Here is a 16,302-nt window from a genome sequence, read left to right on the forward strand (position 1 = left end):
CCCACCCACCACGGTCCCTATATCATCCTCTTCCTACGCTGATGGTATAGATTCGACGTCCACGGGCTACCGTATAGGCCATTAGCTATGGACCATAAGCTATGATACGAACTACAAAGATCTGCGCGATCCCGCCATCGACTGCAACCATCCCCCATCCATCCGGCTATCATATCCACCCTACCGGCTGATCCTGGTCATCCTGGTCGCCACGCGACGGCTCGCTTAGGGATTTAGGTTCACTCGCTCGCTCGCTCTCGGCGATGGTCGGCGAGCGCGAGGGTCGTTGCGACGGGAAACGGAAAGGGAAGGGAAGTGAAGTGAAAGGGAAGTGAAGGGGAAAGTGCAAATGTCTCTGTGCGTAGGTATGGGGCTGGCATAGACATGTAGAGATTTGAGATGTGGTGAGGGATTGCGGAGCGAGGATTATATAGCAAAGTGGGAACTTCAATTGAAGCCTTCCACACCCCCGCCATCATCGAACGCCCGACCTCGAGGATGTAGGTATGTCGGAACCACCCGGCCAACATGTATCACTCTCCCAGGTAAGTACACGGCCTCCGCCGATGAGTGATGAAGTTTCGTAACCAAGCCGTAGGCCGTGGCTTTCCATGCGATCACGTCAACAGCCAACTCTCAGTCGTCTCAGTCGTCTCAGTCGTCTGAGTCGTCTCAGTCGTCTGTCGTCGAGGCTAGAACTCAGGCCACCAGGCCACCAGGGGCAGAAGCACACGAAGGTTTGACCCAGGATGCGGGAGAAAGCTCACAACCAGCTAGGTATGCTAGGTATGCCATGTATGTACATATGTCCTTCTTGTGCGTTAATGTGTACCATACATACCATACATACCACACAAAGAGTAGGAAGCCCCGCTCCCGCGAGGAATCGCCCGATGGATGTTGGCGATCAGATCCCTCGACCCCGCATGAAGTGAAGTGCGCGAACGAAGTTCGTCGAATTCATTCCACCGAGTCGAGCTAGGTATGTAGGCAAGCAAGTGGCTAGTACCTAGTAATAGTTGGTTATGCCACAGAATAGTAAAAGCAAAACGATGAGTGCTTTGTTTGTTCGTCGGTCCCAAGCACTGCAGTGCGTTTCACGTTTCCTGTAGGTAGGTATCTAGGGTTCCAAGGAGCCTTCGACATCCAACATTCCCGGACCTGGCCACCGCCTCGTTGGGGCGTACATAAAGCAAGTATTTACCCAAGTATCTGTGCACTTATGTAATTCCCGGACAGTCCGGGGAAACGTGCTGGGGTGGGGAGGTTGGGTCCCGTCCTCCGGCACCTGCGCTGCTGCGGTGCGATGCGCGCTTGTGAGGGAGTGGGAGGGGGGGAAGGTTGGAAATTAGCGGACCAGGGCACAGCTCGCCTACACATTCCCAGCGCCAACACGAACACACGAACTCGCATTGAAAAGCTGCGTGCATGAAAGTTGAAAGCTGTGAGTGATCGCATGCGCGTAGATCGACGGGCCGAGACAGTCCCAAAGTCGTCATGGCCGCAGTAGTTAGTTGGACGCCGAATGGGCGGCCCGAAAGTCAAGGGACAGACAGACAGACAGACAGACAGACAGACAGACAGACAGACAGACAGACAGACAGACAGACAGGTGAAAGCAAGGAATCGGTCGACTCGACTCGACATGGGCCCCCACAGCCCATCCGCTGTGGCCATGGAATATGCCTGCGGAGAGAGAGAAGGACGTGTAGGTTGATGTAGGAGACTGGCATGCGTCTGTATGTAGGGTAGGGCATCATCGTGTGTCGATAGATAATAGTGGTTGTGGTGATGGTGGTGGTGATGGTGGTGAATGTGGTGAATGTGGTGGGTGCTTGGCCTGTTCAGTGCACGTGCGTGGGCGGTGCGTCCCCAGTTGCGATATGCTGGTTTTTTAGGGCGTGCAATGCGATAGTTACAGCAGGCTGCATGCTGGTCGCTGTTGTTGGTTGTTGATATGTGACCCTCCATCCCGGTCCCAGCAGTGATGGTGGTGGTGGAGGCGGTGGTGGTGGTGGGAAATCTTGGGATGAATACGTGTGGCTTTGTGAGGCGCAGGCCCGCAGTTGCGTGGCCCTCAACAACGCCGCCGGTCGAGACGGAGGATCCCTGTACAGCTGAGAAATAGTAGGCTGCATGAGTAGTCAAGCAAGTACCTAGGCCGGGTGTAGCTGGCGCTGGCGACTCGGAAGCCTCACTGCTTGATTCCTTGGTATCCCGGCACCATCGCTCCACCAGCCAGGCTTTCGGATGGCCGTTGAGGTCTTGCTGGTCCGCCCTAGCTTCCCTGCATCGCTCGCTCGTCAGGCGGGGCACCCAAGCACGCAAGCCACACTTGTCGTATGGAGTGGAGTGGAGTGGAGTGGGTAGAGTAGAGTACAATAGAGTACAGTAGAGTACGGTAGAGTACGGTAGAGTCGCAGGTAACTGAGCAGTAGTCATTCACGTCGCACACACGAAGGAGGGAGTGTGCTATGCCAACATCGCTCTCGTCCTCATCATTCATGCACCGCCAACTCCGAATGTCTGTCCGTCAGTCTATCGGTCTGATGTGTATGAGCAAGCAGCCAGACACACAGGCAGGCAGGCACGCAAGCAGGCAGGCAAGCAGTCGCAACGGAAATCGTTCCGCAATAGACGTGTCCAAGCTACGGCGCACATCTGTGGAGGTTGCGCCTGCGCTCCCAGATGGACTCATGGAGTAGAGCATGTAGGTGAGTAGAGTGAGTAGGTAGGTGAGGAGGTATGACTCCCTGCAAGTTCGATCGCAGAACTGTAGAGCAGAGTACTCTAGAGCACCAGCACCAGCACCGTATCTTCGCAGAACGCAGAACGCTGCACGTTCGCCTGCCAACTGCAACGTTTCCTTTGCTTTCGTGCCTTGCGCGTGCCGCAACGAAATGGGTGTTTTTCCCAACTACGTATGTGGATGCTGGACTTTCGCCACCCCATATCGAGCCTCTCGTGCATCTCCCTTCGGCGAACTGCAACCCTCCTCACTAAAGGAAAAGGAAAAGGAAAAGGAAAGGGATTTCGGTAGTTGCCACCGAGAGCTCTTATTCGCGCCCGCATTCGTTGCCAAACCGTGGATCCGATTCGACGCGCACCGAGTGTATCGAGTAAGTAGGTACATTGTGTACAGACACTCCTAACCCATGTTCCTGCGACACCTGAGGTTGGTTTGGTTTCGGCGGGTTTTATCGCTATCTATCCGTAATCGATAAAGACGAATGGAGTACGTACGGTAGCCGGCCGTGGCTAGAGCATGTAGAGCATGCGGTGTGCTCCCACTCCATGTAGATATCTGCTCTATGCATAGGTCAGTAGGCAGTTGGGTGGTTAGTGTAGGTAGAGTAGGTACGGTACATACCATACATAGACCCAACATGTTACTCTGGGCTTGCTGGGTGCTGGGTAAACAAGCACGGCCCCGGACCTGTCTTAGGGGATTCGCGAGCTCGAACCGGAAAATAGCTACCGAGCTAACCAGAGCATAGTAGGTACCATACAGTAGAGTACATATCGAGCTCCCGTACATGACCTGTAACGGATCTACCACAGTCAGAATTCAATTATATCTTTTTCGTGGTATGGATCTATATTACGTGGAGCAGCAGGAGAAATCGAGTGTTGTATGATATGTGTGTTCGTGTGTTCGTGCACGCACCGTAAACAACAACAACAACACCACCTCTCCGCCAGCCTCGTTGTCGTCCGAGATTTTAATTATCACCGCTTCAGTTGCCGCCCAACTGACGTGTCCGCGCGAAAATGTGCTATGTAGAGTACGTGATGACATAGCAACGTCACGTATTGTTTACTTCTTTCTCCATGAGTGTTCCAAAGCATCCAGAGCGTGGTGAGGCGGTAGTTATCCTCGACAACGACGACAGCGCGACCGAGCGCGCGCCGCAAGGGTAGTCGTGGTGTTGGTGATGATGATGATGGTGGTGGTAGTCGTGGTCGTGGTGATGATGATGATGATAGTGTTGAGGATACCTACGCAGCGCAGCGAGGTATGCGGGTCAACTGAGGCGCAGCGCCGCAGCAGAGAACCGAGCTGGCTGGACCAAGGCTTCCATCCATTCCAGCGGGACTGTTGTTCTGCGCCAGCAGACGCCCGCCCGCCCCGCCCGCCCCGCCCCGTCAACCGTCGGAGGAAAGAAAGAAAGAAAGAGCGAAATAAAGAAAGCCAAAGAACGTGACCGCCCCGAAAGAAGCCTCGATTGCCGTTTCATCGGGATCCGAAACCCACCCCACGGCAGCAAAGGAGGGGTGTGACGCGCGGCGGAAGCATTGGTGAACGATGCGAAGGAAAGAAAAGAAAAGGGTTGATGTCGGGTGCGAGCGAGGGCGAGGGCGAGAGCGGGCAGCGGAGGGTTGGGTGGAATACCCACACACAGTAAGTGCATTGCCTGCAGGCTCTCTGCAGCGGCGTGCATGCTCGACTTAAACCAGATATATGGGATGTTCGGTTCTGCAGGAGATCGAGCGGGGCGGAGGGAAGGGAGCGAGGTGAGTAAGGTAAGTTCTGTGGACGTCGGCGTGGGTCGTGGGTCGTGGTCGAGGGTTTCGTCCTTGACTGCCCGCCGCTATGCTAGTGGGGGCCGACCGACCGATAGACCGACCGTCCGACCGCCCCGCCTGCCTGCCTGCCCTACCGTGGCTACTGGCCAGACGAGACATCATGACTATTTTTTGAATATTCTGCACCTCGAGAGATGTAGGTCTGATACTCTAGGTACGGTATTTCACCCTCAGCTGCCTTACTACTAGTATTGATGTACATCAACGCCGTGCGGACGGAGCGCCTGGACATCAAGTATCCGACTGCTATTTTGTAAGTACCTTTGCACTCGGCCAGTCCTTCTGCGGCCGGAAATTGAGCGGGACCGCTGCATCCGAGTATGCCCGCTGGTGCTGAGTGGCTCTCCGTAGCGATTTCGCTCGTGGTGGTGCCTTATGGGTAGAGCAGGTAATGCCGTCGCTCGTCGCTGCGACTCCAGCTCCCATGATTGCCGGTATGGCCCCGTACCGTACCGTCCCTACTCTAGAGTCAAATGCTCTGGTCTGGCCATGTAAGCTAGTTGAAGTATGTAGCGCTTGTCACGCGACTTGCAGCCCGCAGTAACTGCCTGACTTGACGGACTGCCCACCTGCATTGCTGCCGACGGCGATTGGATGTACATCCTTCCGCCCTTCCATACGGGAATCGGAACCGCACCGCACTGCACTGCACCGCAGGAACGAAGCAACCCAGCGGCGAGCTGACGTTGTGGTCTGCTGCACCGCAGCTGAGCAGCACAAAGTCAACGGCTCTAGGTACTCTACTATAATCGCCACAACACAGCAGCAACCCCCCCTCTCCAGAACCAAGTATGACGACGTCCGACGCACCGCGTGCACATCTCCTCGCTATCTGTCTGTTCACCACCTTGACGTCGACGTATCGTGAAATGCACGATGATGAAGTCGAACGGTGTAGTAGTGGGGGAGGGGGAGGGAGATAGCACGCGGGGAGCAGCAAGCAGGAGACGTGCCGACCGGCGATACCTAGGTCTTGCCCGTCAAGCTACCCCTCTCTTGCTCTTCGCGCCCGCGCTCCCATCATGCCCTACCTGCGATTTCTCCTCCCGGACCCATCGGTGACTCGGTCACAAATCGGTGACTCGGCCTATTCCATTTCCACACTAGTCGGCACTGGGGCAGGGGTTATCCGCAACCTCACTTCAGTTGTCATCCAATCACAACCCATTCCTTCCAAACAAGGGCTGATCGAAACACAAGACTTCAGCGAATCGATTGTTGGATTCGCCACGTGAATGTCTGCGTCCGAGCTGAGGGAAAGAGAAGAGGGGGGTGGGGACACTACCTAGGGTGCTAGGTCCTCCGTGAACCCATCTGGTGCGGAAAAATCATCCCAGAGCACCGCCTTTTCCTATGTATGCCCAAGGGTCAGGAACGACGGCGGGATGCTAGAGGTGGAGTATCGAAATTGATGGGCGGAAAGCCCTTTCCAGCCGCCCAGCCGCGCCCTCCGATCAGGCACGGAAAGACTCTGACCTACAGTAGCGATACCCTCCTGTCACCGCAACTCGTATCTGGCTCACCATCCCCCCCCCCCAGCCCAGTAAGATTGGGGGCCTCAAGATTACATACCGCCGAGAGAGACTCTGCAGGTACGGGATAGTTGCAGTAGGAAGGGCATACATATCGGGCCCTCGATAGGTCGACGATGAGGCGGCGCGGTGGTGTCAACCAAATACCGCCTGCAGGGCGAGGGAGTGCATGAGGGGGAGGGGAAGAGGAGGAGGAGGGGAAGGAGGACTAGGAGGAGGAGTGGGTGCTAGAGATGGTGGTTGTGGTTGTGGTGGTGGTCATGGACTCATGGTGGTGGTCATGGTGGTCATGGTGGTGGTGGTGGTGGTTGTGGTGGGGATGGAATGTCTTTGCGCCACTGGGATGATGATTGATCGGTCCGTTGCCAGAGACCTGGGTTGCTTGGACTCACTGATATTGACTTTTAACCGTATTTGGATGCATCTGCATTCCATACCGATATCGACTGAACAAGCCCGAGCGGCGATGGATGGATGGATGGATGGATGGATGTGTGAAACGGGAGCTTGTGCTCACATCTCTGTCGCCGCTCCGAGTGTGTTTCACTTTCCTGGTTTCGGTAGCTCCACCTGCTCTGCTGCTGCTGTAGCGTTGCTGTGTTCTCCGGAGCCTAGCCTGGCCCCAGCCTGCAAATTGCTCGCTCGCTCGCTGCCTCTTCCTCCGCCTCGACGCCAAAAGAAAAATGAGGGGTACTCTCTTCTGCAAGAGCCGATGATTCGGGCGCAATCCGTCCCATACCCTGTGTGTTCGTGTGGTCGGGGGGAGGGGGGGTGTGAGGAGGAGGGGGGGGATCTAAGCTGCAGGGCATGGGTTCCCGAACGTCGACAGGCGAGAGCAACGATCGCTACCACCCACACTCTGCCTTCCGGAATCCATGTCCTACATACCGGTGGCCCGTGTGGGACTTTATAAGAACCGCGACCTGTCCCTCACCGCCACTGCCCTCAACCCTTCCATTCTCGGCTTATTTACACACTCTCTTCTGGATAACCTCAAGTCGATATATCAACACCACCGATCTCACCACCACCACTACCACCACCACCACCATCATCACCATCGTCATCATCACCACCATCCCCGTTCCTTGCTCTTAACTCAAGTCCTTTCGTTTTCACCTACCTGCGGTCTTGACCGACTGTTACTGCGTTACTCGCCCCGCCGGGCATACTGAACTGGACTTCTTGGCACTTGACTGAAGACTCCCAACGACTCTTCGCCTTTCTCGAATTTGCCCCCCCCAACGTGCATGATCATCGGCATCCCTCCGCTTTATGTCGAGAATGCCCGCCCTACTACTCCCCAACACAGCGTCGCCTTTTGCGCCTCGGTCTTCGCCGACCATAGTTCTGAACACCAAGGTCGATCCGTGGTTAACGGCTACGCTCAAGCGCATCAACCGGATCAAAAGATCACTGAACAGCGTTCCCCAGCACATGAAATGTCTCACCGAGACGCTTTCCCAGCAATCCGCAATCTGGAATCTCTGCACGTTGATGGTGCCCAAAGCCCCGGCATCGCAACTTGACAGGCACGACAACCCGTTGGTTGAGGCTTTCGCCCGGTTCGAGCTGCTGCACGTTCAGGCCTATGTGGTGCATATCGACTTGGTGCTGTCCCACGAGGTGGCATTCAAGCTGACGAAAGACACCATTGACGATCTCTGCGAATACCACAAGGACATATACCTGGTCGATCAGACGGACACGACATGGCCGTGGACCGAGAAGGAAGCGCAGGTGAAGAAGCTGCACGACGAGTTCCATCAGGCGGTCAACAAATATGTGTACCGGACGGATGCGATCGCCTTGGAAGGGCTGGAGGACGACGGAGCGGGAGAGTTGCTCTGTGGACGCAGCGAGGATGTGAAGGCGCAGGTTCTAGCGCTGTTCTACCCGCTCATGCCGCCACCGCCACGAGTTGTCGACGTTGTGCGGCCAGTTGCGCAGATGCTGCCAAGCAACCCCGGAAACTGGTGGAACCCTTCGCCGGTGCCTTCGAATGCGCCCCCTCCGCCTCCCGTTGAGTCCTGGAAGATTCTGCCGTCAAGTCCCATCGAGGACAACTCGCCTGTTTCCAGCTCTGGAGGATTCCCGACAATCTGGGGCCCGACCACTGGCTATGACATGCCCGTTACCTGCTCTCCGGGACCGCAGTACACTCAAGCGCCTACAACCCTCTCCATGTCGATCCCGCAACTGCCGCTACCCAGTATGGTGGCTCAGCAGTGCAGCGTGGGAAGCGGATTTGGAGGGTTTGGCTGGGACCGCTACCAGGACTACGGTGCGACGATGTGACTAGCTGGCGGTTCCCAGGAGCGAGGACGAGACGAGTGCGATCAGTATGGGCAGGGGAATTTTGGCGGCCAAGACGACGGGCGATAAGCACGGAGCAACAAAGGGACGAAATTGACGATTTCCATGCGATGATTTCTCGACTATTAAATCACTACCATACGCGGCGCGGATCACCTCAACAACGAAACTAATGGCCATGTATTGTTCTCGGCTGGTTTCTTCTCGGCTTCATATCTCTTTCCCTTTTCTTTATTCCCTTGTTTCCTTGTACGGTTAACGATTGTGAGAGGGGTTTCCACGGCGTTTCTTATGTCTTTAGCGTTCAAGTCTTCAAGCGTTGTTTTTTTTAGCGGTTGATTTTTGGCGATCGGTTTTTACTGCCTCTTTTGCGTTCTCATGGTTTGTTTTTCATTTCTCTCTACTCTTCGCAGGACGATTTTTTGGGATTTTATAAGACGGTCGCAGCAATGCACGGAAAAAACATCGGGGACAAGCACAATAACCGGAGAATTTGGGTTTTTGAGTTTTCTTCTTGCCTTTTACTTTAGTATTTCTTCTTTCTACCCCTTTTTCATCCTTTTTTTCATCTTTTTTCCTTTTCACTTCTTCTTCTTCTTCTCTTCATCTTTTTTTCCTTTCTCCTCTGTGTTTTACCTGTATCTTTTTTTCTCTTTCTTCTTCCTTTCTTCTTCTCTGTGAATTTTTGATGGTATTTATCTTTTCTCCTTTTCTGGACCTTTTCCTTTGTTTTCAGGGCAGGGCGGTTGAAGGACGGGGTTTGATTTTGATTTTTGTGGTATAGCCTAGGGTGGATTTGGGGGAGGTGGGGGAGGAGCCAGCTAGCTGGAACAGTCCATAACGTTCATTTTGTTTTGCTTTTTCTTCTTCATTTTTTTCTTCTTCTGGAAACCGGGCTCTAATTGTGTGTCTTTGTCTTTGGTTTTGCATTTACTTGTACCCCACTATCTTTTACGTCTGTTTATTTCTGGATTCTTGGATTTTATCGTTTTTTCTTTGCTTTTGGCTTGTATAAAACCACGCACTGCACTTCGATTGAATCGTATGTAACGAGCTACGACAAGGGGGCTTGGGTTTCGGGACGGTTGGATGGGATTTGGATTTGGATGGGACGGTTCTGGGAGGATGGGGTTTGGGAGGTTTGGGGTTGTTACGGGATAATTTACTTTTGGGGAAACTTGGGGAAACCACACTCGGGCTGGGGAGTTGCTTGCTTGGAGGCACAGCTCGGTCATTTGAAGGATTTTCTTTTCTTGGGTTAGTTTTTTGGGGGCTTGGGAGGTGGATGGCTGGACATGGGTGGAGGGGAGTGAATGGATGGGAAGCGCGGACCGGTCTCTACATAGCATTGGATCGTGGATGAAATACAAAGCCACTTCTGTCACTGTCACTGAGTTCTTGGGTACTTCTTCTCCGCCGTTCGTTCGTGACTTTACTGTAGTCTGGTGGATTTCCCCGCGCCGCCGTTACAGGTTTGCGAGGATCGAGATATCAATTAGAACGTAGAACGTAACTAGAGTACTGGCTGGCATGTCAGGCCGTTGATTTGATCTTCATGTTGGGCCAACAGCTGCACTGCAGTACGGTAAATGCAACCAACGTACTGCTACTGCTACTACTACTACTACTACTACTACTACTACTACTACTACTACTACTACTACTACTACTACTACTACTACTCTAACGACTATACTCAACTGACAGGCAGACAGATAGATACTAACAGATAGATAGACACCGTAGATATCTAGCCCTGAACGCACGCACGCCGTTTTCCTGCATACTTACCTATGATTCTCGTTCTGCGCTGCAGCAGCTTGATCACATCCACCTACCCACCCACCTACCCACTCACCCACTCACCCACACATCATTTTTTCCTTTCCATTCCCTTAGGTGTGGTGGTGGTGGTGTGGTGTGGAGTGGGGTAGGAACGGCCAGGTCTCGAATCTCGATTTTTACGAGAAGGCAGAAAACGGACTAGTTTTGATAGTTTTGATAGCGAAGTAGGCGGGCCAGTTGCAGGCACCGTAGTAGGCACAGCAGCAGCAGCAGCAGCAGTTGACTCGTCGTATCCGGATTCCCTGCCAGTGCGACTCTGCGAGTGGCCTGGGATGGATGGGAAGGGAGGGGAAGGGAGGGGAAGGGAATGGAGTGCGGTGAACGGCCTGTGGGGGGACAAGAGGTTGATTCGGATCTGATATTGGAGGAGGATGGGGGAGGACGTTGATGATTGATTGATGGGCGGTACTGCTGCTTAAGGTGGTGGTGGCACGTGCTAACTGGCACCGGGCGGACCGGGGGTGCGCCGGTGCGCCGGTGCGGTGCGGTGTGGTGCTGTGTGGTGCTGTGAAACATCACTGTCCGTCACTCATTCCAATTGGTCGAGTCCCATGCCTCCTAGTTACCATGCTCTCCCATGTGAATGGGGCGTGCGGGGGGGAGGAGGGGAGGGGAGGGGAGGGGTAAAATGTCAGTACCACGATCTCCTCCTCCTCCGGCGACGACAATGAGGAAGCGCGGATCAGCTCCGCTCTGCGGACGGCGGGTCGGGGCGGGGCGAGGCGAAAAATTGATGGCTTTGGCGGCATTTGCTTTCCTTTCCCCTCACGGAAGGGTGGAGCTACTAGATACTAGCTAAGATGTAACTGCTGCCATGACCAAAGAGATAGATAGTGTACTCTCTGCGCTTCTGGTATGGATGTGGGTATGGGTGTGAGTGGTGGATGGTGGCAGCGATTCCTGCCTCCCTCCCTCCCGCAAATCTATCTGTCTGTCCGTCTGTCTGTCCGTCTATCTGTATGGCCAGGACAGACCCTCCCTCCCTCCCTCCCTCCTCCACACGCTTGCATGAAACTCTGCACTGCAGCATGTCATGTCATGTCAGTCATTGCTGCCATTGCAGCCATCTCAACTGCAACTCTCGAACCCGGTTCCTGCGTGTGCGTTGCGTGCGTTGCGTGCTGGGTGGATAATGGAACTGCAACAGCATATCAGCATCTTCTTGCTGCGAGCTGCGAGCTCGAGCTATCAGCCAGTCAATCAATCAATCATCAATCAAGTCGGTTTTCTGTCTGTCTGTTTCGGAAGAAAGGAAAAAGAAAGGAGAGGAAAAATATAATGATAATAATGATAATGATGCCGAGAACGAATTGCGAAATGCGAAAATATGATAAAATAATACTAATAATAATAGAAAACCCCATAGGAGAACTAATTTTGTAAAGAAAGAAATGAATTGATCCGGCCTCCCCCCTCCCCCTCCCCTCCCCCATCCCGAACCCACACACACTCACACAGACACACACACACAAACCGCTTGGATGGGTTTACCTCACCCTTCGGTTATTTTTCGCATTACCTTCCTGCTCGAGTTCCCGAGGTCCTGTATGTAGTACCGTAGTACGATGTGGATGGTGGATGGTGGATGGTGGATGGTGGATGGTGGATTATGGATGTGGATGTGGATGGGGGAAGAAAGAGAAGAGAGGGAGTTGGGAGGGGTGCTGCAGGAAATCTGATGTGGCCAATGAGGGCCGAGCTTTGAAGAAACGCAACGCTATTCGATCTCGCAACTGCGCTGTGGGGCCGGGATATGTAGAGTTAGATACTACACCCAAGTATACTTGGTTTTCGATTACCCCCTCCCATCAATCTCGCTTTCCCCTTTGAGTGAGATACCACCACCACTGCCACTGGGGGAAACTACCCAAGTTAACCGGGCGGAGATTTGGAGGAGAACTCGGATTCGGATTCTTGCACGCGGAATTTCTTGCTTTTACAGAGGAGATGGGGTTTGGTTTGGGATTTGGGGTTTGGGATTTGGGGACGATACTGCTGGCCTGCCTGCCAGCCACCTCCACTACTTCCACCTCCACCTCCACCTCCACCTCCACCACCGGCCCGGACGGAGGCGCCATCAGCCATCAGCCAGCCAGCCAGACGAATGATATCCACGGTACGCTCCGGTTCTAAGATAGCTTCCCATGGTCCTGGCCAGCCTCCGGGTCCGAGCTTGTGCAGCACAAACTCGAGTCTCGAGCGGCGGTGGGCCGGTGGCTGCTGTTGTGAGGACTCGGAATGCACCGACGGAGCTCAAGGGAAGATATGCGCTCTACTGCACATGTACATGTAGCTGAGTATGTATGATACTTGCAAGTTGCAACAGAGACTTCAGCAGACGAATGCCAACTGCAGACCGAGAGATACCTGGGTACATACATGGCCATGGCCATGACCATCATGTCCGTCCCCTCCCCCCGCCCAACATGTAACTACATATCGCACATCGGATACGGTGTATGGCGGAGGTTTCAGCCAGCCAGACAGCCCAGACAGCCCAGACAGCCCAGACAGCCCAGACAGCCCAGCCCAAACAGCCTTACTTGAGTGCCCCGGCGCCCGATCCCCCTCCTATCCGGAATCCTGATCCTGCTCGTCGGGGGAGGGGGGAAGGGGGAGGGGAGGAGGAGGACGAACGGCGTTGGGAGTGCTGTCGACTCGCTGCAATGCAGTCGCCAGAAGTTGGAGTCTCTTGCGTGCGTGCGGACTGTGCTGCACGTACGTACAGACGTCGGCGATCCCATCCATCCAAGTTCCAACTGCTTCTCGTGATCATGGGGCTCGCACGCACGTTGGAACTTGGACCGGCCGGCTACTGAGGACGGGCATCTGCCCGTCGTCCATCGTCTCCGCACCTCCTCGGACCTCGTCTCCTCCCCTCCCCTCCCCCACCCAGCTATTCCGGGGGGTGATGGATGGATGGATGCAGGCAAGCAGGCAGGACGAGACTACCTTTCTCCTCGGCCGTGAGCACGCAATCCTGTCAGGACTCAGGACTCAAGACCGCCGGGCGAAACCCACCGCATGACTGGTGAGCACAACTTCCCCCCTCCCCCTCCCCCGTCCCCCCTCCCCACTGCCCAGAACAGCGCCTATGTACATTGTATCGTCGTACTGACTGTGTTGCTAGAGTTATTCTTGGATGAAACCACGGTTCGTAGAATCGTGGCAGGGAGACTGAGTCCCAGGCTCCCAGCGTCGCCGACCACTTCGTGAGAACTTGGAAGGCCTGCACTGACGGGCGAAAAGTAGGACACATCGCACATCACAAAGTTAACGAGATCAATACCGTGCTTGAGGACTGCGTTTCCACGCGTTCGCTGATCATTCTCGTTGTCTTCGACGAGCAGAGTTCTCAGGTGTCTGTGGCTACACTTTGGCTACACTTTGAAGTTTGGCTACATCTTCCACAAACATCGAGAGAGAAAACACCGTCCCATCCAAATTTCATTCCGTTACTCGCCGTAGTACGTACCGTACCTACTGTACACTCTCGAGTCTCTCCAGAGTCTCCAGAGCCCCGCTCCAGAGACGCCACAGAAACGAACGAACGAACGTACCCAACGCCACGGACCTGACCGGCCACCTCCCCCCCATCACAGCGGCCTCTCAACCTTCAATTCCACCCAATAATTCCTTCCCCCAGCACGACGCCCTTCCTAACAACGGAGACGGACCTACCAATGATCCCGTCGCCGCCCACGCCCAGATCCAGACGTCTATCCAGCGGCAGCCCATCCGCCTTCTCCATCGCCACCTCCAGCGAAAACAATATCTCGCCGGCGGTCTGCACGCCGCCCGTGAGGTCGCCCAGGTTACTATCCCCTCGTTAGCTAGCTATCCAGCCGGCGGGCGGGCGGGCGGGCGGGCGGGCAGGGGTGAGGACTGACTGTATCCGGATCTCGCATTCGGGGACCGCGAACGTGTATGATACCTCCGTGGGCAGCGGGGGAGGCAGCGGGTTGTGGAAATGTAACTGGAAGCTGCTGAAGCCGTCGTCGATGTCGGCGTCGAGGGAGGTGGACTGGAGGTTTGCGACTACTCAGAGCAGGGCGAGCCTGCGGGTTAGTGTGTGTGTGCCCGACCCTCATCATGAGGGCCTCATGCGAAGGGGAAACTCCTGGGCCGTACGTACCTGCGCCGCCGAGAGAGGTCCGGTGGGAGAAGCCGTTGCACATCTTTTCGGAGGGAGGGAGGGACCGAGGGACCGAGGGAGGTGAGGTGAGGTGCGATTAAGATGCTCCTGTGTTTGCGTTGCGAGTTGCCACCGTTCGTTCGGTTCGGAGCCGATGTCCTCGGTGTCGTCGATGTCGTCGTCGTCGAGAGTCGAGAGTCGAGAGTCGAGAATCGAGGCAGGAGTCGAGCGGAGCACTGAGCACTGATCACTGAGCACTGAGTATTGAGCATCAAGCTCCCCCTCCGTCCGGTGGTAGGTAGCCATTTATACACACCCAGCTACCCACAGCTCGCCGCCACCACCACCACCAACGCGCTCATTCATTCATTCATTCATTCGCAATGGCCGTGAGCACGTTTCCTGGTGGCGTCGGCACCTTCTAGGTATAGCTGTGTCACCGCTCGCATTGCGTTGCGTTGTGGTGAGCGAGTTCATTTCGTGCGTGCGTGCGCTGGTTTTTTCCCGCTTCCCGCTTCGGTGGCTCGGGGCCGGGCCGCTCGGTCGGTCGCAACGGCCGTGCGCTGGTTTTCGATCCGGCCGCACGGGCGCACGGGATGATTGCGACTCGGGAGCAACGGCGCATGGAACCCTAACCCCAACCCCGTGTGCGGATGGCCGACGTGGACACTAGACGAGCCTGAAGCGAAGCGAAGCGGAGGAAGATCGTTGAATTGAAACGAAATACTCTCTCATCGTTGGGGTTGGGTTGGGCTGGGCTGGGTGTTTATAATGCAGGCTACGTACGCCGGTACGGTATACATCGAAGGCGCAGGATTTTCTTTCCTCTCCTTGCCTTTCGTGGGCTCTTCTGGAGGATTATTGGGCATGGTCATGGTAGGTATGGTAGGGAACGTAGAAAAACACCGAGTGATCTGTTTGGACGATCATGGGCGGTTGTTGCCCGTTGGGCATCGTTAGTTACTCCACCGCCTCCGCCGTCTCCACTGCTGGCCAACCATCGCTGAGGGCTCGGATACACCTGCCCCCGCTGGAGACGCGATGCGAGGATTGAGGGAAGAGTTTTTTTGGAGGTGGAGGATTAGTTTTACGTTCTTCACGAATCACCTGTGCTACGAGGTATGAAGGTAGGTACCGTGTGCGTGTGGGAGCGGGAGCCTGGTGGGCTGGCAAGGCTGGGCTGGCAAGGCTGGCAAGGCTACTACATACCTAGTACATACACGGCCGAACGACCCATGATGTACAAGGCTGTACGTCTCCCAGGAGCATCCATGAGAAGGGCAAGCTTCGCGTACAGCGCAGCAAGGGCCCAACTTCCAAGGGATGTATGCAGTGAGAAAAAAGCGGGCCATCGAGGTGCGGGGTGGGGGGGGGGGGGGGACTGGGACTTTGAACTGGGGAGACCAGACCAGACCGGCGTCTGGAGTCTGGACGATACGGTACTAGGTATGAGGGGGAGGGAGAAGTTTGCAGAAAAGCGGAAAAGCAACAAGTGCAGACCTGGTGCCGCAGGGCGCACCAGCGGGAGGTGGGCCGCGCAGCAGCAGCAGCAGCAGTGAAGTCTGTGTCAGGAGGAGGGCCTGCGTAAGTCTAAGTCTAAGCCGGTGGTTCTGGGTACCTACTATCTACTATGCGGCCGTCAGTCAGTGATACATAGGCGCCCGCACCGAAAGGTGGTGCAGGCAAACAAAGCCAAACACAGGAAGACGAGATAGGATGAACCCGGACCTGAAGCGTCAGGGCAAATGCCGGAGCAAGGAATGAAAAGAGAAGAAGGTGTTGTGATCACCGCTCCCGTCCGTCTGTCTGTCCAGACAAGCAGTGTGCACCCACTGATATACCTTGCAGGTGGTTATCGATATCCCCACCACCACCACAGGCACCATG

General features: G+C 55.2%; 4 protein-coding genes across 4 annotated transcripts; 1 reads left to right on the forward strand and 3 right to left on the reverse strand.

The window, feature by feature from the left end:
• Positions 1–1,091: 1,091 nt before the first annotated feature.
• BZA05DRAFT_29265 (uncharacterized protein) lies at positions 1,092–2,616 on the reverse strand. The gene has a single exon (XM_051480317.1). The coding sequence runs from the start codon at positions 2,440–2,442 to the stop codon at positions 1,201–1,203; it is 1,242 nt and encodes a 413-aa protein (XP_051340037.1). The 5' UTR covers positions 2,443–2,616; the 3' UTR covers positions 1,092–1,200.
• Positions 2,617–3,075: 459 nt separating this feature from the next.
• On the reverse strand, positions 3,076–3,899 carry BZA05DRAFT_29316 (uncharacterized protein). The gene is made up of 3 exons (XM_051480318.1): positions 3,668–3,899; positions 3,371–3,541; positions 3,076–3,304 (listed from the first exon to the last, which is right to left on the reverse strand). The coding sequence occupies exons 1-3, from the start codon at positions 3,797–3,799 to the stop codon at positions 3,149–3,151; spliced, it is 459 nt and encodes a 152-aa protein (XP_051340038.1). The 5' UTR covers positions 3,800–3,899; the 3' UTR covers positions 3,076–3,148.
• Positions 3,900–7,213: 3,314 nt separating this feature from the next.
• BZA05DRAFT_29360 (uncharacterized protein) lies at positions 7,214–8,615 on the forward strand. The gene has a single exon (XM_051480319.1). The coding sequence runs from the start codon at positions 7,395–7,397 to the stop codon at positions 8,415–8,417; it is 1,023 nt and encodes a 340-aa protein (XP_051340039.1). The 5' UTR covers positions 7,214–7,394; the 3' UTR covers positions 8,418–8,615.
• Positions 8,616–13,896: 5,281 nt separating this feature from the next.
• On the reverse strand, positions 13,897–14,458 carry BZA05DRAFT_444459 (uncharacterized protein; the record flags this gene model as incomplete). The annotated part of the gene is made up of 3 exons (XM_051486913.1): positions 13,897–14,098; positions 14,171–14,318; positions 14,416–14,458. The coding sequence occupies 3 exons, from the start codon at positions 14,456–14,458 to the stop codon at positions 13,897–13,899; spliced, it is 393 nt and encodes a 130-aa protein (XP_051340040.1).
• Positions 14,459–16,302: the final 1,844 nt, after the last annotated feature.

Source organism: Tricharina praecox (genome assembly GCF_024521635.1).
Source record: "Tricharina praecox strain CBS 144465 chromosome Unknown BZA05scaffold_10, whole genome shotgun sequence".
Classification (NCBI taxonomy): Eukaryota; Fungi; Ascomycota; class Pezizomycetes; order Pezizales; family Pyronemataceae; genus Tricharina; species Tricharina praecox.

Excerpts from the sequence above, each read along its gene's own strand:
- BZA05DRAFT_29316 (XM_051480318.1), bottom strand. The coding sequence starts at position 3,799 with ATGTCATCACGTACTCTACATAGCACATTTTCGCGCGGACACGTCAGT. Across the intron at positions 3,542-3,667 it reads TGTTGTTGTTGTTGTTTACG|GTCATGTACGGGAGCTCGAT; the intron begins GTGCGTGCACGA and ends GATCCGTTACAG. Across the intron at positions 3,305-3,370 it reads ACATGTTGGGTCTATGTATG|ATATCTACATGGAGTGGGAG; the intron begins GTATGTACCGTA and ends TGCATAGAGCAG.
- BZA05DRAFT_29265 (XM_051480317.1), bottom strand. The coding sequence starts at position 2,442 with ATGACTACTGCTCAGTTACCTGCGACTCTACCGTACTCTACCGTACTC.
- BZA05DRAFT_29360 (XM_051480319.1), top strand. The coding sequence starts at position 7,395 with ATGTCGAGAATGCCCGCCCTACTACTCCCCAACACAGCGTCGCCTTTT.